Below are 26138 nucleotides of genomic sequence, written 5' to 3'. Positions count from 1 at the left end.
GGTGCGCATCAAAAAGGACAAGAACAACCAGTGCTGGCGCAGATGCAGGAGGAAAGGGATGCTCGTCCACTGCTGGTGGGAACGCAACTGGTCTAGCTTTGTAAAAAACAAAATGAACATTCCTAAAAAATCTAGGAATTGAGCTTCCACTTGACCCAGCAACTCTACTTCCTGGAACACACCCAAAAACAAAATGAAGAAAAGACATTTGCACCCCATCTTCCTTGTAGCACCATCCACAATAGCCAAAATCTGGAAACAACCTAAGTGTCCAAGAACAGATGGCTGGATAAAGAATCAATGGTACGGATAGAAAATTTAAAATGACTCAGCCATAGAAAAGATAAGTTGTACAGTTTGCTGCTACATGGGGTCCTGGAGAACATTCTGCTGACCGGAACCAGTCGGCGGAAAGACACCGACAGAATGACCTCTCTCATATGTGGGACATGAAGAAACAAAACGGAGTAACTAATACCCAAAGACAATAGAAACAAGAACATGAGAACTGGCATTCAGTAGACAACAGGACCCCCGAGGGGGCCGGGGGATGAGACAGGGAGGGGGTAATGGTGGGGGGAAGCATCCAGCTGGTGGGGGGGGGATGGGAGGTGGTGCTAAAGGGCGGTAGTGTTATGTCTGAAACCTACCAGCAGGGCCAGAGCGACTGCACAGTGGGTATGGCAGTTGCCTTACACGTGGCCGACCTGGGTTCAATCCCAGCACATGGTCCCTCGAGTCCCACCAGGAGTGATGCTTGAGTACAGAGCCTGGAGGAACCCTAAGTATTGCCAAGTATGCCTCCCCCAAACAACAACAACAAAACCTCGTATCAGCAACACTACTGTAAACCACAGTGCAATTTAATTTTTTTTTTTTAAAAGCACCTGTCATAGAAGCAGAATGGTGGTGGGAAGCAATTGGGAAGCGGGCATTGGTGGAGAGGAGCAGACATGAAGGGATGGGCATTGAAACATGGTGTCACTGAAGCCCAATTTTGAATTACTTTGTAATTTCACAATGAATACATTTAAAAAAATAAATAGATCAAAAGGCTCTGAGTCTCCTGGGGGTGGAGAGGGAGAGATCAGAATAAATAAATAAATAAATAAATAAATAAATAAATAAATGAGGCAGAGTGCAAAGTTAATCTACAATTTTTTTAAAATGGGTCGTACCCCGGGATACTCAGGGCTTACTCCTAGCTCTGCACTCAGGAATTACTCCTGGCAGTGTTTGAGAGACCATATGGGATGCCATTCATCGAACCCAGCTTGGCTGCATGCAAGGCGGGCCACACATCCTGCCCAACTTTGTCTGCTCCAGACCCCCCAAAATTTTATATCTCTGTATGCAAATAGAGAACTATAAAAAAAGGATGAATCGGGAAAATAATCTCATTTGAAATCACATTAAAATAATTAAATACTTTGGAATAAATTTAACCAAGTGAAAGACATATAGACTAAAAATTGTAAGACACTGTTGAAAGAAATAGAAGCCAGATACTAGGAGATAAAAAATAGATCATGGTCATGAATTGAAGAAATTAACATTGTTAAATGGCCATCATGCACTCCTCTTTTTATACTTCCAAACCTACTGGGTAAGGATTGTCCTTAATAATTCTGAATACTTAAGAATCATTTAAAAATTCTGAATACCAAATCAGGTCATTTAGAAGTTGCGTATAAGATGAGCTCAACAAATATCTTCTTATTAGTTATCAATAAACTGCCAAGATTTATAGTTGATTTGAATTGATGATTTCATTACTTCTTTTTAAAAGAAGAAATACTGTTATGATTGCATAAATTAAACTGTATAGTTTTAACAAGTCTAATTCATGATTCATTTTTCTAAACCACAAGATTAGTGAAATATAGTTACTCTTAGTTATTCATAAAGAACACTTTTGGTTAAGGAATTAGACTTTTTCCTAAGGTTTGTACAGTTTTAAGTTTACTCTTTCATACTTGATCTTGATCTTCTACAACACCAATCACACTATATCTGAGGCATTTTGTGTGTGTGTGTGTGTGTGTGTGTGTGTGTGTGTGTGAACCTGCTTTATAAAAAATCTCAGGAGGATAACACAGAGGAGTAAGTCTTTCGTGTATGCACAAGACAGTTTTATAGAACAGGAATATGAATGAGAATTCATGCAAGGATATAATGATATAAGCAGACACAATTCTGAACACCTATGGCTTCAAACCCCATCCAAAGGGACTAAAAGTATGTTTTCATGGTCTAGTACTTTGCTGGAAAAAATGAGAAATGACAGGAGGGGACAATTTCTCAAGTTCATCAAGATTCATAACTAGAAAGGCAACTTTATCAACCCTTAATTACAAACAGGCAAATAATGTCAGCTAAGGGGCGTGTTGAATACATAAAATACAGTAAACACAGTAACTGTAAATCATCTTTCAAAATCTAGTGGCATATCTAACTACATCTAACAAGTTCTAGGTTCTCATGCAGATATATATATGCAAACTTTATGCAGATATTAACATATATTGTATATACATATATGCTTCAAGAGGAAGGAGAAAAAACATGCCAATTCTTTAAATTATGAATTTAAAGTAATTTTAGAAATTACTTTATGCCCAGGCTGGAGCAATAGCACAGCAGGTAGGGCATCTGCCTTGCACATGGCTGACCTGGGTTCTATTCCTCCGTCCCTCTCAGAGAGCCCGACAAGCTATCAAGATTATCCTGCCCACACAGCATAGCCTGGCAAGCTCCCCTTGGCATATTCAATATGACAAAAACATTAACAACAAGTCTCACAATGGAGACGTTACTGGTGCCCACTCGAACAAATCAATGAACAATGGGAGGACAGTATATAGCACTGTAGCACTGTCCTCCCGTTGTTCATCGATTTGCTTGAGTGGGCACCAGTAACATCTCACAACAAATTGTGAGACTTGCTACTGTTTTTGACATACTGAATACATCACAGGTAGCTTGCCAGGCTTTGCTGTGCGGGCAAGATACTCTCGGTAGCTTGCCGGGCTCTCCGAGAGGGGCGGAGAAATCAAACCTGGGTCGTCCACGTGCAAGGCAGACACCCTACCCGAGTTTAGGATAATTTATCAATATAGTTTCCTCTCATCTTTCAGTCAGTTCATTTATAATCAACCAAGAATACTCTGAACATTAAAATGCTGATAACTAACAAGTTCCAAAAATGCTGATGCAAGGTTTTTTGGGCTTTTTTTTTTTTTCAGTTTTTGAGTCACAGTGATGGTCAGGGGTCACTCCTGGTTCTGCACTCAGAAATTACTTCTGGTGGTACTTCTGGTGAATATATATACATATGTATACAATTCGACTGTATATATACATATACAGTCAAATTGTTCACTATATATAACTAATGAACAGTGTGACTTCAGTAGGACAGATGAGAAATGATCTGGCATATATATATATATTTTATTTATATATATAATATGCCTGATCTTATTTTGCTTATTTACCCACTTTCTTGCTAAATATGAGAAAATTTGTATTTTCTCAGAAGAATTTTTTTTTTTGCTTCAGTCACTTAACAGTGATTGGTTAAGTGTGTATGACTCTTTTGTATTTAATTTTTTTCTACCAAAGGTTCTACTCAGGGGTATGTCATTAAAGCAGGGGACTTTTCAAGAAGACATCATTTGTGGATTTTCTATCCAGTTATGTATATTTTAACCCTTCTAATTGCTAGCTAGAAGTAAATTATCACCATTTGGGGTACTGTTTTTCTTCTCTTTTTTCATGGTCTTGCAATATAAACGAAACCATATTGGGAAATGTTTTGGGGAAAGAATGAGAAAGGGGTAGGGTACCACTGGTATTTGGTATTTGGTTTACATTAAATTTAAATACTTTTCCCCATTTGACCCAGCAATACCACTCCTGGGAATATATCCCAGAGAGGCAAAAATGTATAGTCGAAATGACATCTGCACTTGTTTGTTCATTGCAGCACTCTTTACAATAACCAGAAACTGGAAGAAACCTGAATGCCCAAGAACAGATGACTGGTTAAAGAAACTTTGGTACATCTACACAATGGAGTACTATGTAGCTGTTAGAAAAGATGAAGTCATGAAATTTACATACAAGTGGTACAACATGGAAAGTATCATGCTAAGCGAAATGAGTCAGAAAGAGAGGGATAGACATAGAAAGATTGCTTTCATCTGGGGGATATAAAGTAACAAAGTATGAGATTAATACCCAAGATTAGCTGAGATCAGCACCAGGAGGATTACTCCATAACTTAGAGGCCAGCCGGGTATCCTAGAGGAAAGGGCAGTTCAGATAGAGAAGGGAGCACCAAATAAAGGATGTTTGGAGGATCCTCCCAGGAGAGGAGATGCATGTCGAAAGTAGACTATGGACTGAACATGTTTGCCACTCAATGCCTCTTTTGCAGACCACAACACCCAAAAGGAGAGAGAGAACACAGGGGATTGCCCTGCCACAGAGACAGGGGGGATGGGGGGATGGGGGTGGGAGGGATATTATCCATGGTGGTGGAAAATGGGCACTGGTGGAGGGATGGGTATCTGATCATTGTATAATTGAAACCAAAGCACAAAAAATTGTAAATCTACAACTTTAAAAAAAATAATAAAATAAAATAAAGGGAAAAAAAAGAAAAAAACATAGAAACAAAAAAAATTTAAATACTTTTCCTGTGTTATAGAGAAATAGGTATTTGTTGTCATGAGTGAATTTTAAAGGGCACATTCATAATATACTAGAAACTACCAAAACTTGGGGAGCAGAGAAATAGCACAGTGGGTAGGGCCCTTTTCCTTGCTCGTGGCAGATCCAGTTTTGACCCTGGGCATATAATATATATATACATATATATGTGTGTGTATATATATATACATATATATTACAAGATTCAACCTTTAACAACATGACAGTGATCTCTTAGAGAAGGGCTTAATGGCCCCTGGGTGAAACACAACAATCTCCATAGTTTTTCCTCTAAGGAGACTTTTTTGTATCATTTTCAGCAGTTTTTCATAACAAACAATACAAAATATATTAGTTCAGTTCTGCTTTGGGGCCGGGCTTGGGGTTCAGGATGGAAACATCCAAAATATGTTGGTGGGAAGGTGTAATGGTGGTGAGATTGGTGTTTGAATATTAAATGTAATATAAATATTACATCATTTGTATTTCCAGAGAGAAAATACTGCATGGAGGAAACCCCACATTCAAGCCTTGCCTTCACTTATGGTCCCCCAAGCCATTCCAGGAGTGACCTATGAGCACAGAGCCAGGAATAAGTCCTGAGCACCACTGAGTGAGGCTTAAACACAAAAAGAAAAACAGAAAGAAAAAATAGAAGAGAGAGAAGGAAGGAAGGAAGGAAGGAAGGAAGGAAGGAAGGAAGGAAGGAAGGAAGAAGACTGGCCTTCTGGTCCCCAGAGAACTTCACGGGAACACCCCCCACCCCAACCCCACCTCATAACAGTCCCAAAGAGGAAATGAACAGACCTGAGTTCAAATTCTAACTATTTCATTTTCTTAGCAAGTATTTGACTCCTGTAAGCCTCACTTTTATCATCTATGAAAATAAAATAACTAATTCTGAGCTGAGGTGGACTAATTCCTTATGAAGTATTTATCTTAGTACCAGGCACAGGTTCACTTTTTTGGCACTGGCTATCTTTAACTACTGACAATATTTAAGATTTTACAGTAAAAGTGAATTTGTGGAATGGATAGTGAATCTGGGTATCAGGTTTGGAGATGTAAATGCTTATTCAACTCCTCTGACTTCTCTTCAATAGAATCTGAATGTTGACCTTCCTGTTTTTAAAAATAACATGCTTTGGAAGACAGGCTTTTATCAATTGTGTCTGTCAGGATAATTGTTTCCTTCTGTGACACAGCACTGTGCAAATGTTTTTTATTTCTATTTAATCAGATCCTTTTTGTCTTTGATGATGTTTCCAATAGTCACAATCTTTCTTGCACAGCCGTTATAAATAAGGAATTTATAGTTACATAAAGAATAAAATACAGTATAACATTAATTTTTTTGATCCATTTGCTCTCAATGATATTTATTCAATAGTGATCTGAATTTTTTTTCAAGGCATCAAGTTTGCCTCATATTCAGTTCTTGAAACAGTGAAACTCCAACTCAATCAAGCAGTGTTTCCATCCTGGGCCAATCTGGTCCAATTATTCATCAGTATTACTAGTCCTGAGCAAGTGGGGTGTGTGTGTGTGTGTGTGTGTGTGTGTGTGTGTGTGTGTGTGTGTGTGTATGCACGCAGGCACAAGTGCCACATTCGTTTGGGAAATATTGTGACAAATACATAGTAAGATCTAGTTTGTGATCAAAGGGAGCTCCTTTCAGTCTTGAATCAAAGAATAAAATGAGTAATTTAGAGAGGTAGTACAGCAGGTAAGAAGCTTGCCTGAAAAAGAGAAAAACCTCGTTCAAACCCTTGTTCAATACCAGTATTGCATATGGTTGATGAGCACTGTCACAAGTGATTTCTGAGCATGAAGCCAAATATAAGCCCAATCCAAAATTAAAGTTAAAAAATGAATATTTCTCTTCAAATGAAAGAATAGGTCCAAAGAAAACTGTGTCAGCAAATAAGATCTACATGTACAGAGCAGCTGAAGATATGACTTATCATGAAGCACTTGCCTTGCATGTACGAGGTTCTGTCTCCAGCACCACCACCAAAAAATGCATGAATCATGTGAGAACTGATGGCATCACCAGATAAATAAAATGACAGCGTATATAGGAGCTCAATGACTCCTTTCTCAGAGTGAGTAAAACTAAAAAGTCAGGATTTTTAAACCATTAGTTGGAGTTTTCCAGATGGGGAAGGGGTAGTTGGATGAGGTATTCGGGAGAGGTGTTTGGTTGGTTGGTTTTGGGGTCACACATAGCAATCAACACTCAGGGCTAATTTCTGGCTTGGCATTCAGGGATCACTTCTGGTGGGGTTTTGGGACCATATGGGGTGCTGAGGATCAAACCTGGGTCGGCTGTCTGCGAGGCAACACCAGAACCACTGTGCTAAGGCTCTGGCCCCAGGGTGGATGAATTTAGTAAGGAACAACAGTATGGCAAGGGCAGCAGAGAATGGGCAGCAGTGTGAGTTGAGCTAGAAGCTCAGAGCTGCGTGGCTGTCAGGAGAAAAGTGACCAGGAAGTAGGACAGGACAACCAGGAAGAATCTTGGGAATCACATCAACAATCTCAGATTTAAAACAGAAGGTATTCAACTGGAATGGAGGTTCTTGCATGAAACACAATGAGAGTTTTAGTCAAGAAGGGTTGTTCAGTGGGTAATGTGGAGGGCTGGTATGGGGAAGAGTCTACTTATAGGAGACCAGTTCGGAGACACGCTAAGAGTCAGGTACTAGACAGAGACTGGCCCACATCCAAAAGAACAAAAGCAACCGGTGCTGGCACAGATGTAGCGAGAAAGGGACCCTCCTTCACTTCCGGTGGGAATTCCGACTGGTTCAGTCCTTTTGGAAAACAGTATGCACGATTCTCAAAAAATTAGAAACTGAGCTCCCATTTGACCCAGCAATACACTGTCCTCCCACTGTTCATCGATTTGCTCGAGCAGGCCCAGTAACGTCTTCATTGGAGACTTTGTTGTTACTGTGTTTGGCATATCGAATACATCACGGGGAGCTTGCCAGGCTCTGCCGTGCGGGCGAGATACTCTCGGTAGCTTGCCGGGCTCTCTGAGAGGGGCGGAGGAATCGAACTTGGGTCGACCATGTTGGCTGCGTGCAAGGCAAACGCCCTACCGCTGTGCTATCGCTCCAGCAATACAATTCCTGGGAATATATTCCAGAGAGTCAAAAAAGTATAGTCGAAGTGACATCTGCACTTGTTTGTTCATTGCAGCACTGTTTACAATAGACAGAATCTGGAAAAAACCTGAGTGCCCGAGAACAGATGACTGGTTAAAGAAACTTTGGTACATTTGTACAATGGAATAGTATGTAGCTGTTAGAAAAGACAAAGTCATGAAATTTACATGCAAGTGGTACTACATGGAAAGTATCATGCTAAGCAAAATGAGTCAGAAAGAGAGGGACAGACATAGAAAGATTGCATTCATCTGGGGAACATAAAGTAATAAAATAGGAGACTAACGCCCAAGAATAGCCGAGATAAGTACCAGGACATTTACTCCATGGCTTGGAGGCCAGCCGCACATGCTAGGGGAAAAGGCAGCTCAGACAGAGAAGGGAGCACCAAATAAAGGGTGTTGGGAGGATCCTCCTATGATGGGAGAAGCATGCTGAAAGTAGACTACAGACCAAACATGATTGCCACTCAATGTATCTTTTGCAAACCACAGCACCCAAAAGGAGAGAGAGAACAAAAGGGAATGCCCTGCCACAGAGGCAGGGTGGGATGGTGGGGGGTAGGCGGTGGGAGGGATACTGGGATCCATGGTGGTGGAAAATGGGCACTGGTGAAGGGATGGGTACTTGATGATTGTACAACTGAAACCCAAGCACAAAAATTTGTAAGTCTACATCTGTTCGTCATGGTATTTCACTAATAAAAATTAAAAAAAAAAAGAGTCAGGTACTAGATCAGTCTTTCCCAAAGGGGACAATCCTATAGGAACGACCATGGGGATAGTAACTCCTACTTGTCTTAGGTGTCCATTTAGGTTGGGGGGGGGGGGTTGCTGACTGGGATACCCTTTCTGTTAGTCCTGAAAAAAAAACTAGCTTTCCAGAGGGTTCTTAGCCATTTATTTTCTGAAAAGGGGATGGTAGGCAGAATAAGTGTGGGACCCTCAGTCTAGATAATGAGCAGCAAAGCAAAAACACCAAGAATGGAAGCGGGAGTGGTCGAGAAAAGTCACAACGCTGAAGTGTGGCCACAGCAGCAGCTACCTCACCTATTAAAATCTCAGATTGAGGGTCAGAGAAATAGTGCGGCAGACATGGTACTCGCCTTGCACATTCCCAGCCTGGGTCCAATCCCTTGAGCACCAGAAATGGTCCCTAAACACAGAGCAAGGAGTAAAGCCCAAACACTGCCAGCTGTGTCCCCAAGCCAAAAATAAGTAAAATTGCAGATTGATGGCAAATGTCCTCTGGAATCCTAAGAAGACAGGAAAGGAAGCTTATAGGCATAAACACACTCTTGCACATGCATGCATGCACACACACACACACACACACACACACACACACACACATATAAGAACAGAAAAATGAAACCATGTGTTGGCAGAGGTATGGAAGCCGACTGAGCGCCCTAGAGGAGGAACTCGGGGGCCTTCTGAGGGGAAGGCTGCCGACAAGGAGCAGCTCGCCACCCCGACAGATCCTAGCAACAGTGCCTGGGAAGGCACAGGCGAGTGCAGAGCGCTGGGAACTGGGTCCTGCCCTTGGCCAGCCCACTCCCCTCGGGGTTTCCTCTGGAAAGAATCCAGCTGGTCTGCGTCCAGAGTGGAGGAACCAGACACATCAAAGAGTAGGAAATAGAATTATAAGCAGGAAATTAAATAAAGGTATTTATCCTAAGCAATTGGATTCCCCCCCCCCCCAGCCCTGTATCTCACTTGGCTCCCAGAAAACAAGCTGCCATCTGGTCACCTCCCAACTAGGCCAGAGAAAGGACCAGGAGGCAAGAAGTCCACAGAGAGGACCCTCAGGCCCTCTCCTGGGCGGCCCCATGTGAGCAGCTGCCTGCTCCCCCTCAGCTTCCCCTGCAGGATGAGGCTCGTGTCAAGCCCGTCTCTCCAGGCACAAGTGTCTCCACAGCTTTCAGTGCTTTGACATGGGAATGGACACTCTCAGATCAGCATGCCTTCCACCACAGCCCGAAACAGTCTAAAGGACCTTGAGAACCCCAGACTGTACAAGGCGCCAAAAGAGACTTATAAGGGAGATAAAAAGTACCAGAGAGGAGCCAGAGTGATAGCACAGGGCGGGGAGGGTGTTTGCCTCACACGCAGCAAATCCAGGTTCAGTGCCCAGCACCCCATAGGAGCACTGCCAGGAGTGATTCCTGATTGCAGAGCCAGGAGTAACCCCTGAGCATCACCGGGTGTGACCCAAAAGAAATCATCATCATCATCATCATCATCACTGTCACTGTCACTGTCCTCCCATTGTTCATCAATTTGCTTGAGTGGGTCCAGTAACATTGTGAGACTTGTTACTCTGTTTGGCATATCGAATACGTCATGGGGAGCTTGCCAGGCTTTGCCGTGCGGGCGAGATACTCTCGGTAGCTTGACGGGCTCTCCAAGAAGGGTAGAGGAATCGAACTCAGGTCAGCCCAGTCAGCCGCATGCAAGGCAAACTCCTGGAGCAATAGCACAACAGGTAGGGTGTTTGCGTTGCATGCGGTCGACCCGAATTCGAATCCCAGCATCCCATATGGTCCCCCGAGCACCACCAGGAATAATTCCTGAGTGCATGAGCCAGGAGTGACCCCTGTGCATTGCCAGGTGTGACCCAAAATAATAACAATAATAACAACAATAATATCAGAGAGATAAAATGAGCCATGGAGGAGTGATAGTTCAGTGTGTAAGGTGCTTGTTTTGCATGCAGCCAATCCCAGTTCAATCTCTGGCACTGCATATGATCTCCCCAACATTGCCTGGGGTATCCTGGGCCCCCAAAAACTAAAACTAAAAATGGTAATCCTTGGCACCCATTAAATAAAGAAAGAGATAGAGCTCACATTTTAAAAACTAATAGTGTTAAGACAAATCAGATTACAACCAAATATTCTGAAAATTAAAAATAACGACAATCTAGACTGTTGTGGTTTGATCCCTCCTCTCCATTGGGGGAAGAAGCCCCATAATTTTATGGGTTGAAGCAATAAAACAGACACTTCCTGGCCTGCCTCTGAGAACGAGGGAGGCTACAAAGGAATCCAAGCCTGTGCAGCCAGGGACAGCGGTCAAAGCAGCAGGGAGCAGTTGGAGGGACACTCTGTAGGCAGAGGTCAGAGGCCTGCGCCCACCCGCACCCTGAAGCCCAGACAGGAGTAGATCAGGGCCTGCCACGTCCCCCTGAGAGCTCCCCAGAAGCCCCATCCTCCGGGTTCAGTTTCCCAGGCACAGGAGGGCTTTCTGACTGGCTCAGCTGGCTCCTGGGCTGCGCCCTGGCCACAGGATGGGCTGGAGAATCGGACGGACAGTCGACATCATCAGTTTAGAGCACGGGAGTCTTCCTCTGACCAACACCAAGATTCCTAACATTGGAAAAACCTTCATACAGGGAGCACCAGGTCAAATGAATAAATCAATACAGACAAAAAGGTCTGGGGCTGCGAGACTGTTCAGGGGTCAGGGGTGCATGTCTTACAAGGCGTGAGTTCTAGTCCTCTGACCCTCCACTCTGTGGCCCTGCAGCACCGTGTCCCAGCCCAAGCAGGCCCTGATGACTGAAGGTCACTGAGAGGGATGAAGGGTCCTCTGGGCAATGCATGGGCAGCACAATGAATAAATAATTGCATAGTCTACAATAGTGTTTCACGCAGTAACTCATTTAGTCCCTTGATCTGACACTGACGTGAACACACAGAGGAATTCTAGGATACATGCCTTACAGCCGGCCTGATACTCAGTACAGAGGAGAACAGAAAACGGGTCGGATCCATTTCTAGGCAATTTAGACCTGTGGGTAACAGCAGTAAGAGTATTTGAGACACCTACCAGAGCAGTTAGAGAAAAATGATGACAGAAAATCAAGCAATTAAAACATCAAGATTGCTCCACCATTCCAGGCAAGGCTGCCTCCAGCTGACATCATGGGGGCCTGAGCGGGAGTTCAGCCCGTTCCTCCTGCAAGCCCCCCCTGCTCTGTACAAGCAGGCCCACACCGCAGCTCCTGCTTATGTGGCTGTGCAACAGACCTGCCCAACAAAAGACACTGCTCACAGCCATTTCTCTGTCACTCGGTGAAGACAGCCTTAACCCCTCAGTGTCCAGCAGGGGCTCACTCACCCCAGCACAGCAAGAACACTAGAAAACCAATGGAGGAAAACACAGAAGCCCCGCCAAGCTCAATGAGTGAGAACAGTATCCCCAGAGACATACACAGCAGCAGTAAATTCTGTTGTTAGTGACACTAGGATGAGGATGCTCAATGAGTTCAAGGGGAAAAAAGCACCGGAAATCAGCAAAGCACAAGAAAGCACGAGCGTTGAAACGAAAAAAACTACTACAGTCGGAAATGAGAGAAAAGAAGACTACGGTAAGTGATTAAAAAAAAAAGTCTAGGGGCTGGAGCAATAGCACAACAGGTAGGGCATTTGTCTTGCACGTGGCTGACCCGGATTTGATTCCCCGCATCCCATATGGTTCCCCGAGCACCGCCAAGAGTAATTCCTGAGTGCAGAGCCAGGTGTAATCCCTGTGCATCACTGGGTGTGACCCAAAAAGAAAAAAAAGTCTGCAGAAGCTCTGAACAGCAGAATAACAGCAGCTGAGCAAAAGATTGAGGAGCTGCAAGATGAGGAGACCACTAGGAAACAGCAGGCTGTAGGAAATAGTCTGAAAAGACATCGACAGCACACTGGAGAACTACAGGGTGAGTTCAAGAGGACAGTATAAGAATCATCAGAGTCCCTGAAGAACAGGAAGGCAAATGTGATGAAGAAACAATAGTTACAGAAATCATCTGTAAGAACAAGAGTTGAGGAATACAGGTGTCAGGATCTAAGAGGCCTGATAGGTCCCAGTGAAAATAGACCCAACTAGCAAAACTCCAAGACACACTGTACTCAGAATGGAAAACACCCAAAGATAGAGGCAGACTACTGAAAGCAGCAAGATCAAAAAGGAACTTGCATACAAAGAAAGCCCATATAATGTACAACATTCATTTCATTTCATTTCATCATCCTGTTATTCGTCGATTGCCTCGAGCAGGCCCCAGTAATGTCTCTTTCATCCTAACCCTGAGATTATATTCAAGGCTCTTTAGGAGAATGAGACCCATCATTGTTACTGGTATTTGGCATATTTGGTACGCCACGGGGAGTTTGCCAGACTCTAATGTACAACAGATCGACCAAATGACTCTGTGAGCAGAAGAGGGTGGAGGGAAATAGTACAAAAACTCAGTGAAATGAACACCCCATCAAGAACACTCTATCCAGCTAGATTATCATTTGATTTAAAGAAAGAATACAGAGTTTCATGGGCAGACTTAGGGAATTCATAGACTTGGAGCCAGTTTTGCAAGGAGCCTTCGAAGAGCTACTCTAAGGAACAAGACACACTTCCAACATGTGGCATTAAGTACGGCACTCACTAGTGGTTGTTCTCTAGTAGACTGAGAAAGGTATGTTTACTCCTAAGAGATTTTACATATTTCCAGTGATGAATTAACATCTGAATTAGATTGATTAAAATCATTTAGCTGGGGACAAAGAGGTAGTACAGCGGGTAAGGTCCTTGCCCTGCATGCAGCCAACCCAGACTCTATCCTCAGCATCCCATACGGTCCCTGACCACTGCCAGGAATGACTTGAGTGCAGAGCCAGGAGTAAGCCTGCAGTCAACCAGTTTTGGTGGGGTCCAAAAGCAAAACAAAAAATTACTCAGCAATTAATCATCACATACTGACTTTCATTGGTTTGTTTTCTGATAACTCCATTTGCCACTACCTTTTTTGTTGGAGCAAGTTATATAACTGCCAAGGAGGCATTTTGGGTGTGGAAAGAAACCTGGGGACATTAGTAGGGGGAGAGAGACACTGGTGGTGGAACGGTGCTGGGACACTGTATGCCTAAAAAATCTCTACTATGAACAACCCTGTAAGTCATGGTGTCTTAATAAAAAATAAAAGAAACAAAAGCAGAGTCAGAGATATAGGAGAGGAGTTCAGTACTTGCATTGTACATGGCAGAGTCCAGTTCTATCTGGACTCTGCATATAGTCCCCCAAATACCACCAGGAGTGATCCCCTGGGTGAAGGGTCAGGAGTAAACTCTGAGTATGGTTAGGTGTGGCCCTAAAATAAAAAAATAAAATGAAAAACCAAAACAGGGACTCGAAAAATCATACAGGAGGTCATGTACTTGCTTTGCATGTGGCTGACCTCAGTCAGTCAGACGAACCCCTTGTTCAGTCCTCAGCACCACCAGGAGTGGTCCCTGAACACAGAGCCAGAAGGAGTTCGAGTACCATGAGGTATAACTTAATCCCTCCCAGATAATATTGTTTTGGGGGCTCACACCCAGAAAGGCTCAAGGGTTACTCTTGGCTCTGCACTCAGGAATTATTCCTAGCACTGCTCAGGAGACCATAAGGGATGCCAGAGACTGAATGTGGGTTGGCCACGTGCAACGTAAACGCCCTCCCTGCTGTATTACCTCTCCAGTCCCTCTGTGGATTTTCTTTTTTTAATGTTTCTTCCATTAAAAAGCTACCACCGATTTGGAGGTAAAGAAGGGGCAGCAGGCTTATGGAAGCAGAAAAGGCCTGTCTTTCAACACCTCCTGCCTTCCTGTCTCTGCGTCTTCTCTCGGCAGAGCTCCAGGGCAGGTCCTGGCCTCTAACACAGACAGGCGTGGCTGAGGTGTCCCGCCTGGGAGCTTCTCTGCAACCCCACTGAACCACCCATCTTCAGTAGTGACATAGAATGGTGACAGTACCCATTCCGTCCTGAAGCAGTAAAGGTCGAACACCAAGGAGGTGGGAGGCTCTGAGTGTGAGGCCCCGTCTCCTCCCAGGAGGCTCTCGCGAGAGTCAGGCTTCTGGGCTCTGGGCTGGAGAGAGCCAGGAGAAGACTGCGCTCCTTCCCACCCATCTGTACCTGCTCTGGGTGATTCCCCTTCTCCTACAGGCCACAGAGCTAGGGGGACGCCCTGCCACATTCCCACTTTCATAGAAGAAGGAACAGGTGCCAGACACGTTGGCATCAAGCCTCCGCTGATTTTTGTGTAAAATTAAGTGAATATTCTACTACTATCATGATTCCCAGGCCTAACACAGAGAATAGATGGAAATTTCTCTTTCACATCATAACAGGGGCTGGGGAGACAGAAGAGGATTAAGAAGCATGTGGCACACTCTGGTCTAACACCTCCCACACCACATCTGGCTCACTGAGTACCACGGGGCGGCCCAGGGCCTCCCCCACCAGTGCTCCCAGCCGGCACCACCACGTCTGCAGTCCTGGGCACTGGCCCTCCTGCCAGAGAATGCTAGGGGGGCCCTGACCTCCTGAGCACTGCTTGAGAGGCCAAACTAAATAGCAAATAAAGTTACAGCAGAATTATAAATCCAGCTGATATCCGAATACAAGTTCTAAAGTAAACGAATCCAGCGATACGAACAACGATTTCCAAAATGCTTCAAATGAAATGGCTCCACGCTAGGAGATGACACCCATCACAGATGAGCAGCCACAGAGGAGGCGCCCCAGCCGGCTGCAGGTTCACCATCCCCCAGGAGGATCCGCGCAACTGCAGTACTCACCATCGGCAGTCAGAGGCGCTGGGCTGCCCGGCCCAGGGACACACTGTCCCTCACCTGCCCCTTCAGGCCCAGAGGTCTGCTCACTCCAGTAGAACTCCTGGCTGTCCAGAGAGGCAGGGGGCTGTCCCCCCACACCTCTGGGGGCTGTGAAGTCCAGGAGGAAGCTCTCTTGCAGCCTCTGCACAGTGGCTTTTCTGGGCTTCTGCGTCTGGCCGTCAGGGGAACCATCACTCTCTGCCCGCCTGGACTGGCAGCTGTCCTGCTTCCTGGCCAGCTGCAGGAGCTGGTCCATGTCCCTGGTGAATTGCAGCAAGGTGCCTGCAGAAAGGCCCCCGGGGACGCCCCCCGAGCCGTACTGGGCCGTCTTCTCCACGAGCCGGTGCTCAGAGGTGCGGGCAGCTCCCACGGCTTCCTTGTCCACAAGGCTGCAGGGACCCATGGACAGGGAGAAGTAGGAGTAATCCACGGCGACGTAAGTCAGCATGAAGTTGATGGTGACAATGGGGGCCAACACATTCACTTGTCCCACCAGGACGAAGGCCATGGTGACCACACTGGTCAGGCAGATGGCAGCGACAGGTGTCTTGTTCGGGCCTTTCTGAGGGAGAAAAAGAGCACACAGGCCCGTGGCCATTCAGGCGGAGGGCAGGAGAGAAACAGCCCCACGCCAGCCCCCCCTCCAGCTCCCCACCCCCCGTCTGTGCTCAGGCTTGGGGAATGTGCCCAGCATACGCCGGGCTCCGCGCAGTGAGCGAATGCCTGTGATCCGCTGGACACAAGCTAACACCGACCTCCTCAGGCACAAGCGGCGTCAGGGACTGGGAGTACGGGGAGCTGGAGAGCCCAGGCTGCCACGCAGCTCACCTTCTCTCTGTCACTGGGCTTTGGCATCTGCCACGGAAACCGGAGATGTGCTGAGTTGAGCCAGAGAGGGAAGAGGAGGCATGGCCCTTCCCATCACACGGTGGCCCCCGCTGGACCCTTAGCACCCAGAGAGAGAAGAGGAGGCACGGCCCTTCCTGTCACACGGTGCCCCAACTGGGCCCTTGAGCACTGCCAGTGATCACCTCTGAGCACAGAGCCAAAGCCCTATCAGGTGTGTCCCAGAAAAAGAGCTCAGCTAGGTGAGACCCATAGTGCTCCTACCTCCCCCCCCACACACACACTGTCCACCTCTCACTTCACTCCAGTGTCCGCAAGGGTCTCACCACTGCCTGCCTCCTGCTGGTGCCTCTTCCCGATCCCGCCCTTCTACCTTCCATGGCCTTCCTCCAGCTGCATGCCCCTTACTAGGGGCACCCCAGATTCTGGAGGCTGGAGGGTTGAGTGCAGGCTTTGCTAGCAGAAGCCCCTCAGAAGCCACCTCTGAGCACTGAGCCAGGAGTAGTTAACCACTTCTATGTGTGACCTCCCTCCCACCCCCCTGCCTAACCATACACATAGACACAGACACATGCATGCATACAAAGGTGTCACAGGTTGAAGAAGGCAACATCACCAACCTGAGTCTGTAAGGCTGGAAGCTTGTTTTCAGGGGGTTTAGTGTGTGTTTGGTGTGTGTGTGTGGGGGGGGGGAGTTCTTATGGTTTTCTAGTGGTTACATCTTACTCCTGGCTTTATGCTCAGGGACCACTCCTGGTGGGACTTGGGAGAGCAGATGGACTGCCCAGGGAGAGGGGCATATAGGTCAGCTGCTCGCAAGTCAAGTGTCCTGCCCGTTACACAGTCTCCCCAGCCCTCAGAACCCCTGTTGATAGGAAACACCTCTACAACCTAAGAATAAAAAGTTTTTAAAGGGGTAGGGAGAAGAAATTTGAGAATCCTATTTGGGGTATATTTACTATGCTGGCTTAGCGTTCTGTAACAATAAAACCAAGGGGGAAAAAGTATTCTGAGAAAATAATGGGAATTAAGATGGGTCTTGGCCAGACAGATAGCTCAGTGGGCTGAGTGCATACTTTGCATTCTGGAGGTCAAATTTTATTCTGGCACCACCTGGTCCCCTGAACATTGCCAGGAGTGAGCCCTGAGCACAGAGCCAGGAGTAAGACCTGAGTATTGCTGTGACTCAAAAACAGAAATAAAAAGGGCCTTAAGACAGAGGAAATGCTAGGTATTCAGGTCAGCACTTGATAAAGGTGGGTTGTAAAATGATAAAGTAATCAAATAATTAACTTGTTTACCACTACAAAAGTGAGGCAGGCCACAGAAAGGGGGAGATATATGCAACACATATAACTGACAAAGGGTATCCAGAGCAGGTAAAGACTGCATACAAAATAATAAGAAAACAGCTCATTAAAAACAAGGACTGAAAGAAAGCACAGTAAGCATGTGGGAAAAATGCCCAATCTCAGCTGATGCAAAGGAAAACTACAGAGAGATACCATAAACATCCACCACACTGGCAAAAAGTTTAAAGGCTGATACTACCAAATATTGGCAAGAAAACAGGAAGAACAGGAGCATTTGTCCAGGCAGATGGCATAAATCATTACAACTACTTTGGGAAGAGCTTGGTGTAATGACAGGACATATCTCACAATTTCTCAGTCCTGCCAGTGGGTATAGAGCTTGAAGGATCTCTACATACGTACAGTCCACTGAACAGAACTGCCACCACACTGTCCGTAACAGTCCCCAAACCCCTCAACAGCAGAATGGAGAGTAAATTGTAGCAAGTAAGGAAATGCCATAGAAGGATGATAATCAAAAAGCTGCTGCTCCAAGCAAAAAATTAAATGAGTCTCATGAGCATGAGACTGCATGAAAGAAGCCTGCTGTATCCATGTAAAGCTTTAAACAGACAAAATCAAACTATTCTGTTTAGCTATGTCTTTGGAGGAAATAAACCAGGGCTGGCAAATGATGGTCCCTGGCCCAGATCTGGTCACCATCTATTTATGTATGCCCACAGCTGAGAATAGTTTCCCAGTTGTAAGTAGCTGGGAAATAAGTGAGAAGAGTAACAACAGGTCTGGAGGAACTGCATGTGCCCTGCCTGCCTTGGGGTGGAGGGCCGCGAGTCCAAGCCCTCAGTGTCCCCATGTGCGGAGCGCAGTTTGGGCAGCTCAGCAGCCTACAGCCCCAATGCCACAAGCAACGTCCCTCATATCAGAGCAAGGAGTGTGCAAGCACGACCCAAGGGGCTGCGACCTCCTGGTGAGGACCAACCAGAATTTAAAGGTGTGGCAGCAACACAGGCAGGAAGAGCAACCTTTGGCAAGCAGCATGTGAGCCCCACAACCCTGAGTTCTATCAGTATGTCGGTGTGTGAGCCCCACAGCAACGCCCACAACCCTGAGCTGTGTTGGTGTGTGAGTCCCACAGCAACCCCCACAACCCTGAGCTGTGTTCCTACTGCGAGTGCAAGCCCTGGCAAGTGTGTGCACACACACAGCTGCAGGCATGCAAACAAACTTTTGGTGAGTACCAAACTTGGTGATTACCAAGGCCTGCGAGCAAGCCCTACAATCTAAAGTGTGGTCTCTGCAAGCCGTCTGGCTTCATTAAATGTGCACACACGGGAGCCAGAGCATAGACAATAGGCAGGGTACTTTCCTTGCACATGGCTGACCCAGGTGCGATTCCCAGCACTGTATGGGGTCTCCCAAGAACCTCCAGGAGACTTGAGTTCAGAGCCAGGAGTAATCCCCAAACACTTCCAGGTGTGTCCCAAGCCCCAAATAAATCAATAAAAACAATGTGCAAGCACCACAGCCAGGACTCTGTGAACCCCAATGACAACATCAACAAGAACAGAGAGAAGGGAGAGGAGAATGGGTGAATGAGGATACTCTGTGACAGGAAAAATCTACATGCACTTACCATCATACTCACCATGAGTTAGGCTTTATTGAAACACAGTCACCCCTACCCTCCGTGGCACCCTCTGACTTTGGAACTAAGGACAAATAGTGGTTGTGAGGAGGACATGTGGCCGGCAGAATCTGTAACATTTGCTACTTGACTCTTTTCAGGAAAAGTTCACCTATTGTTGAGTAAAACTCCAAAGAAAGCAAGAATGTTCATATATTAATATCAGGGAAACTGAGGCAGCAGCTCCTCCAGACAGACAGAGCCAGGGGGCCGCCATAATTCTTGGGAGGAAGTTATAAGGACGTTAATTTCACGTCTATTCTTTGAATGGTGCCTATCAGTTTTAGGACCTTTTCTGTACTTTTAGATATTTAATATGCTTTATAAAGTTTCTTATCTTCCCAATTAAAAGAAAAACAAAAATTGCTAAAAAGATTTAACCACAGGTAAAGAAGCTTTGGGGGGCTGGGTGGTGGGAAGGTGCTGAAGCTGAATGCCAAGTAACAAACTAGGAAAAAATACTCGTTGCTCACCTCACAAGGAGTTCGTCTTACAAGGAGCTTTTGAGCCACTGAGAAGCAAATGACCAACAATCACTGGAGTCAAGCGACTGGCGCAATGTTCAGCCTCATTCATATTAGGAGGAGGACATTAAATCACAAGTACCCTAAGAAGCACTTATTACATGCTTTGCAAAAACTTACACTCGCGAATGAGCTGAGGCGGGTTTTGTTTCAAAACAGGAGAGAAATAAATTGTGTTTGTTTCATTTTTACAAACACCTCGGTGCCCAGGGCAAGTGTCCAAATGACAGTCCTCAGGTCTGCGTCTAAATATTTACAACTATAAACCTGGTGAACAAATTGTTCAATCAAATACTGTTTATCATCCATTTCAGGGCAGTGAAGAAGGAGAGGCTGAAGCTGGGAATCTGGCACTCATCCGAGTTCCTCCCTGGACACCGGCCAGGGACAGCCTCCGGCTCACCCCTCTTCTTCCCATCCCCCTTGGAACCCCGCATGGGACCCCACTCCCCAATATGGACTTTGAGAGGACAGGCCCCAGAGGAGAGTGCACATGCTGGAGGGCGGGTGGCATCTGCACGGAGGGGGTGGCGGCGTGCCTGGACTGTGCTGAAGGTAGGGACGGGGTCCAGGTGGGCACACACTTGGCCCCAACCCTAAGGACAAGGAACTCTCACTGCTGTAGAAGCAAAAAAAAATTGCAAATCCCAGGGAAGGTGCTCAAGCAGTAAATATCAAAATTAAAAACGCATTTGGGGCTGGAGCAATAGCACAGCGGGTAGAGTGTTTGCCTTGCACACAGCCAACCCGGGTTCAATTCCCAGCATCCCATATGGTCCCCCGAGCACCACCAGGGGTAATTCCTGAGTGCAGAGCCAGAAGTAACCCCTGTGCATCGCTGGGTGTGACCCAAAAAGAAAAGAAAAACATAAAAAACGCATTTACCTTTGGCCCAGCAAACCTGCTTCGGACATTTAAATAGTAGGAGCATGTGCACATACACAAGATTGCACAAACACACACTCAGGATCATTCTTTGCAGCACTGCTTAAGGGAGCCAGCTAAATAAACTATGGTCTGTCCTTACAATGAAAACAGAATGAGAAAATCCATTCACATGAATATACTGATTTTTAGTGATACAAACCTGAAACTTAGATGCTACAGTACAATGTTACTTCAGCAGTAAAATTTAAATTTAAAAAGATGAGACAGTTTTCTCTACACTAGTATGAAGTTAGACTTTTAAGATTTTATATATATGCAGCTAGAGCGAAAGCACAGCGGTAGGGCGTTTGCCTTACAAGCGGCCAACATGGCCGACCCGAGTTCGATTCCTCCGCCCCTCTCAGAGAGCCCGGCAAGCTACCGAGAGTATCTCACCCGCACGGCAGAGCCTGGCAAGCTCCCCGTGACGTGTTCGATATGCCAGACACAGTAACAACAAGTCTCACGATGGAGACGTTACTGGGCCCGCTCGAGCAAATCGACGAACAACGGGAGGGCCTTTACCTTTACCTTTATATATATGCATACATATACATTGTGTGTGTGTGTGTGTGTGTGTGTGTGTGTGTGTGTGTGTGCTCGCGCACGCATGCGCACGCTCACATGTGCTCAGGGATCAGTCCTGGTGGTGCTTGGGGAACAGATACGGTACTGGAGATCAAACCAGGGTTTGCCATGTACAGTGCAAACACCCTATCTGCTGTGCTATCACTCCAGCCCATTCCAATCTGTATTAAATGAAGAAAGGCAAAGTATAAAACCAGGTGTATAGAACACTATCTTTTGGTTAAAAGAGATGGATTCAAAATAGCTACTAAAACAGGTACTGGTAACCCGAGAGGAGGGGAAAGTGAAAATGTATGATTCGAGGAAAAAGCTCAACGTATGCCCTTGATATCACTTTAACGTTTTGAACTCTATGTTTATTTTACTTAATAAAAATATGTAAAACAGAATCACAGCCTTTCCACCTGAAAGGTGCTGGAGAGCGGGCACTCACTGCTCCTACCCAGGGGTGCTGACCTAGGGGCAGGGGAGAGGTGGGGAGGGTGCTCTGGCCTGTGGCATCCAGCAAGAGGAGGACTGGGGATGGGAGGGGGTGGGGGCATGTGTGGGACAGGAGGGGGTGGGGGCATCTCTGGGACAGGAGGGGTGGGGGGCTCTAGGGGCCCAGCATGTTAGAGATGACAGCAGCTGACAAGCAGGGCCCGGGGCAGAGGTGGGGGAAATGTCCTTGGCCAACGCCCAGGAAGGAGACCCCAGGACAGAGAGCTTCCCACTGCTCTGGGATCATCTTTGTGCCATACTTGGAAATGCTCAGTGGGGGGCCTGTGCTCCTTCCAGATTAAGTATACTTTGTAAATGTGTTTAATTGTCTTTAACTGCCAAGAGAAATGTTAAGATGTGTAATTATTATATTGACATTTTCTATTTTTATTTTAAGAACAACATTTTCTGGAGGGAGCACGGGTTTGTAACATTAATAACTGAATCTATGGGGGTGTTCCCGGCTCGTCCTTCACGCCCTATGGAGGTCACGAGTTGCCCTCCACGAGCGGCTCTCCAGCACAGCCATGGCTCCAGAGGCACAAGGACTTAATGCAGAGCCTGGAAGCTTGCGGCAGAAAACTGAATAGACTATGTGTTAATCCACGGTGCCATGCCTCCCCGGGAGGGAAGGGGTGTTGCTCCCTTCTGCCTTATTCCCCCTGGGCAGCAAGATGGCGGCCGCCTTGGAGATTTTTGGAAATCCAGGTATGAGCCAGCGGCTACGGGGCAACTGCAACCTCATGGGAAGGGGGTTGTTCCCAGTTCGTCCTTCATGCCCTACCGAGGTCACGAGTTGTCCCCCATGAGTGGCTCTCTGGCACGGCCATGGCTCCAGAGCCACAGAAACCAATCTCGTAATTATCTGGCTCTTGGCAGAAATCCCTCCAGGCTTAACAAGTAAAATATCAGAAATCTAAAATCGTGTGGCTGCTATTGCGACCGCGTAACATCATATGGTTCTCATAACCAGCTATAGAAAACAAATTATTTCACAATGCCTTTTCAGCAGTTCTGATTGTTGGGTGTAAACTCTGAACAATAATGGTGCATCTTCTTTCAAAATAATGTAATCAAAGTAGATAGAGAATTAAGTAGAATTCATCTGCCTCACAGGCAATGGGAGGGTTGAGGGGGTATGTTGGCGTTCTTGGTGGTGAAAAGTACTGGTAAAGGGAAACATGTTTGATCACTGCATGACCGAGACTTAAACCTGAAAGCTTTGTAACTTTTCCCACAGTGATTCAATAAATAAATATAAAAATAAATAAATAAATAACTGAATCTATTTGAGGGGCTTTCATTTGTTTGTGGGTAGCACCCAGCTGTGCTCAGGATTCACTTCTGGCTCTGCACTTAGGGATCACCATGTGGCCACATGGAAGGCACGTGACCTGCCCACTGTCCAATGTCCCCGGACACTGAGTGCAAGAGGCCACGCTGACAGAGGGGGACCCATGTTCAGGAGGAGGCTGAGCCCAGAGAACACGGGTGAGAGAAATAGCTCTGCCTTCACACTGTGACCCAGAGAGCATGAATGGTGGCTCGCTTAGAAAGATGGAGTCAATTTCATGCCCCCCCGACCCCCCATCAAGCTCCCAGACAAGTGTACAATTCCCCAAAGGCCACTTACCCCTTGGCCCAGGCAGGCCAGAGCAGGTACCACCTTCTCCTGCGCGATGCACTGCAGGATCCGGGGCGCCCCGTAGAGGCCCCCCATGCAGGAGGCCAGGGACGAGATGTAAAGGCCCAGGAGGAACAGGACGCCCACCAGGGATACCTGGAGGAGAAGATGCCAGGAGAGGTCTGCCCTGCACTCCCTGTCCCACTCTCACCACCCTCTGAATCAGCATGTCTCAGCCACTGGTCCTGCAGGAGCCAGAAGGCTGAGGGATGAAGATTTAGTAGAGATAATGCCTTGGCTGGGCTCAGCACCAGCACTACACACGGTCCTCTACGCACCACTAGGAGTGATGCTAAGCACAGAGCTAGAATCCAGCCATGAGTACTGTCAGGTGTGGCCCAACCATCCTACACACACACACACACACACACACACACACACAAACCCCACTGGTTTCTCCCTTCATTGAGAGTGAATTTGCAGCGAATGGCCTGTGGAGTTGTTTGCAGGACAGGTGCCCCACCCACAGGGTAAACAGGTGGGCATTGCTGCTCTGCATCCGACCTCCTGCATGTGGCTGCCCCCTTCATTCCTGCCCTGCTATTTCAGCATGCCCTGTATCACCCAGTAGGTCTCAAATCGAGTGTACGCTAGACTCATCTGGAGACAGAGAGAGAAATCATAAAACTAAGATTTTTGGACCCCACTTCAAGGTTTCTGTTCCAGTAGGTTGGGGTGAGGCCCCAAGAATTCAGATATCCCATTTCCCAGGGGCATGCGGATACTAATGGCCGAGGGACTACAACTTGAGAAACACTGGCCAGCTGCAACGCTAACTAGCCGCCCGCTGCCCAGCTCCACCCATGGGGAAACACCCCGGCCTCTGCTGGAAGCCCCTCCCTGAGTGCGTCCCATCATGCCCTCTCCAGCACAGAGAGCCAAGGCTGCCTCTGCCGTGTCCTTCCCAGGCCGCCCCCCCCCCCCGCCCCGTTCAGTCTGCATCAGCAGGTTTCCCCAGCCTGCCGAGCCTTCTGACCACACTGCTAAGCGTTCACTGTTGGTTAAGTCTCAAACTCCCAGTGGTGTCTTAAGACTCAATCTAGCCTCCCTCCTCCATGCCCCCTCCCCCTCCCCCCAGTGCCTCTCGCCACAGTGGGTGCAGTTTCGAGCTCTGCAGAACCTCAGCCTGATGGAGAGCTCCCATCCTGTCTCTCCTGCTGGTCCGGAGGCCTTGCTCCACACCCTCACACATCTGGGGCCAACGCAGTGTTGATGTGGGAAGCGGAAGTGCTGGCTGATGCTCAGTGTATGACGGGCCCACGAGACACCGCCACGAAGAGCAGAGACAGAGCAGTTGCTGTGCTCCGTGCCGGCTTGCAGGGGTCCAAGCTGCCGCCATGCGGCCACATGCTGGCCTACGCTGATCCCCTCACTCTCCTTCCACCAGCCAGCAGACAGGAGCTCCTTATGGTTCTGGCTCACTTGCCACTCTTGCTCCGAAACTATTGGTCCAGTCCATTTTCTCAAAATGAAAGCAAATGCCGATCTTCATGTCTGGCTAAATTCTAGAAACTCCTTACTGTCCTCCTCCTGCCTGAATCCTTCCTCAACCTTTCTAACAGCCCTTTCTCCCCTGGGGAGGCATGAGGGCGTGATTTTAACATGGCATAACAGTGGTGACACAGGGCAGGTCTTCATCAACACAGTAAATGGCTGTGCTGCAGCTCTCGGAGGATTTCCTCCTCTCGTGTCACATGGGACTATGAAGTGGCTAACTGCTGGGGCAGCTGGAAGTGAGAATTAATTTGGGCAGATGTGTGTTCACAGTTCCTCAGGGGGAAAACTAAAGTGTCCTTGGCCATGCATCTGTTTGAGCCATCACAAAGCACTCTCTATTTCTCAAACAACTAAAAATAGAGCTCCCATATGATCTAGCATCTCGGTATTACCCCCTAAAGACAAAAACATTAATTCTGAAGTCTATCTACACACCTATGTTCACTGCAGCAATTAATACAAGAATCAGGATGTTTAAAACAATACAAATATACAATGACAAATGGATGAATAAGAAATTGTGGTACACAATGGAGTACTGTGCCGTTATAAGATGAATCTTGCTACAGTTGTAAGATGTGGGCTTCCTATAACCTGGATGGAACTGGAGGATACCATGTTGAAAGAATAAACCATAGGGGAAAAGACAAATAATGATTATTCTGACTTAGATGTGGAATACTTAGAGAAACAAGACAAGAGAATGGAAGGTATTAAATAACGGCAAACCATAATCCTTGGTCCTAGATCACAGAGATGAGAATGCCAAGGACGGGGAGTGTGTGTGTAATGGTGGTGGGGGAGAATCGGTGTAATGAGGAGGGCACTGACGATAACATGAGGGCATTGGTCAAGGACAACAGACACCTGTTGGACTTGACACTTTGGTGGATTATGTGGATATGTGGATAAGACCCATAAAATTCAACACTTGAAAACATGTAACCCAAACTATAATGAGTAACTTAAAAAAAAAAGAATTTACTAAGGAATTTGGGTGAGAGAGGGGAGGAACCTTGGGTCAGGTGGCAGGTTTGGAGTTGAAAACTGAATGCCTGGAATT

General features: G+C 46.7%; 1 protein-coding gene across 1 annotated transcript in view; it reads right to left on the bottom strand.

The window, feature by feature from the left end:
* Positions 1–26138, bottom strand: part of SLC12A8 (solute carrier family 12 member 8) — a 142263-nt gene that overhangs the window by 21578 nt on the left and 94547 nt on the right. Inside the window, exons 10-11 of the mRNA XM_056126484.1 lie at positions 23528–23674; positions 15497–16094 (exon numbers count right to left, since the gene is read on the bottom strand). Coding sequence (XP_055982459.1) covers positions 15497–16094; positions 23528–23674 — 745 coding nt within the window. The remainder of the gene's footprint in view (positions 1–15496; positions 16095–23527; positions 23675–26138) is intronic.

Source organism: Sorex fumeus, unplaced genomic scaffold (assembly GCF_029834395.1).
Source record: "Sorex fumeus unplaced genomic scaffold, SorFum_2.1 ptg000063l, whole genome shotgun sequence".
In the NCBI taxonomy this organism is placed as follows: Eukaryota; Metazoa; Chordata; class Mammalia; order Eulipotyphla; family Soricidae; genus Sorex; species Sorex fumeus.
The sequence above is the reverse complement of the archived record's forward strand: the minus strand, read 5'-3'. Positions and strand labels throughout refer to the sequence as shown.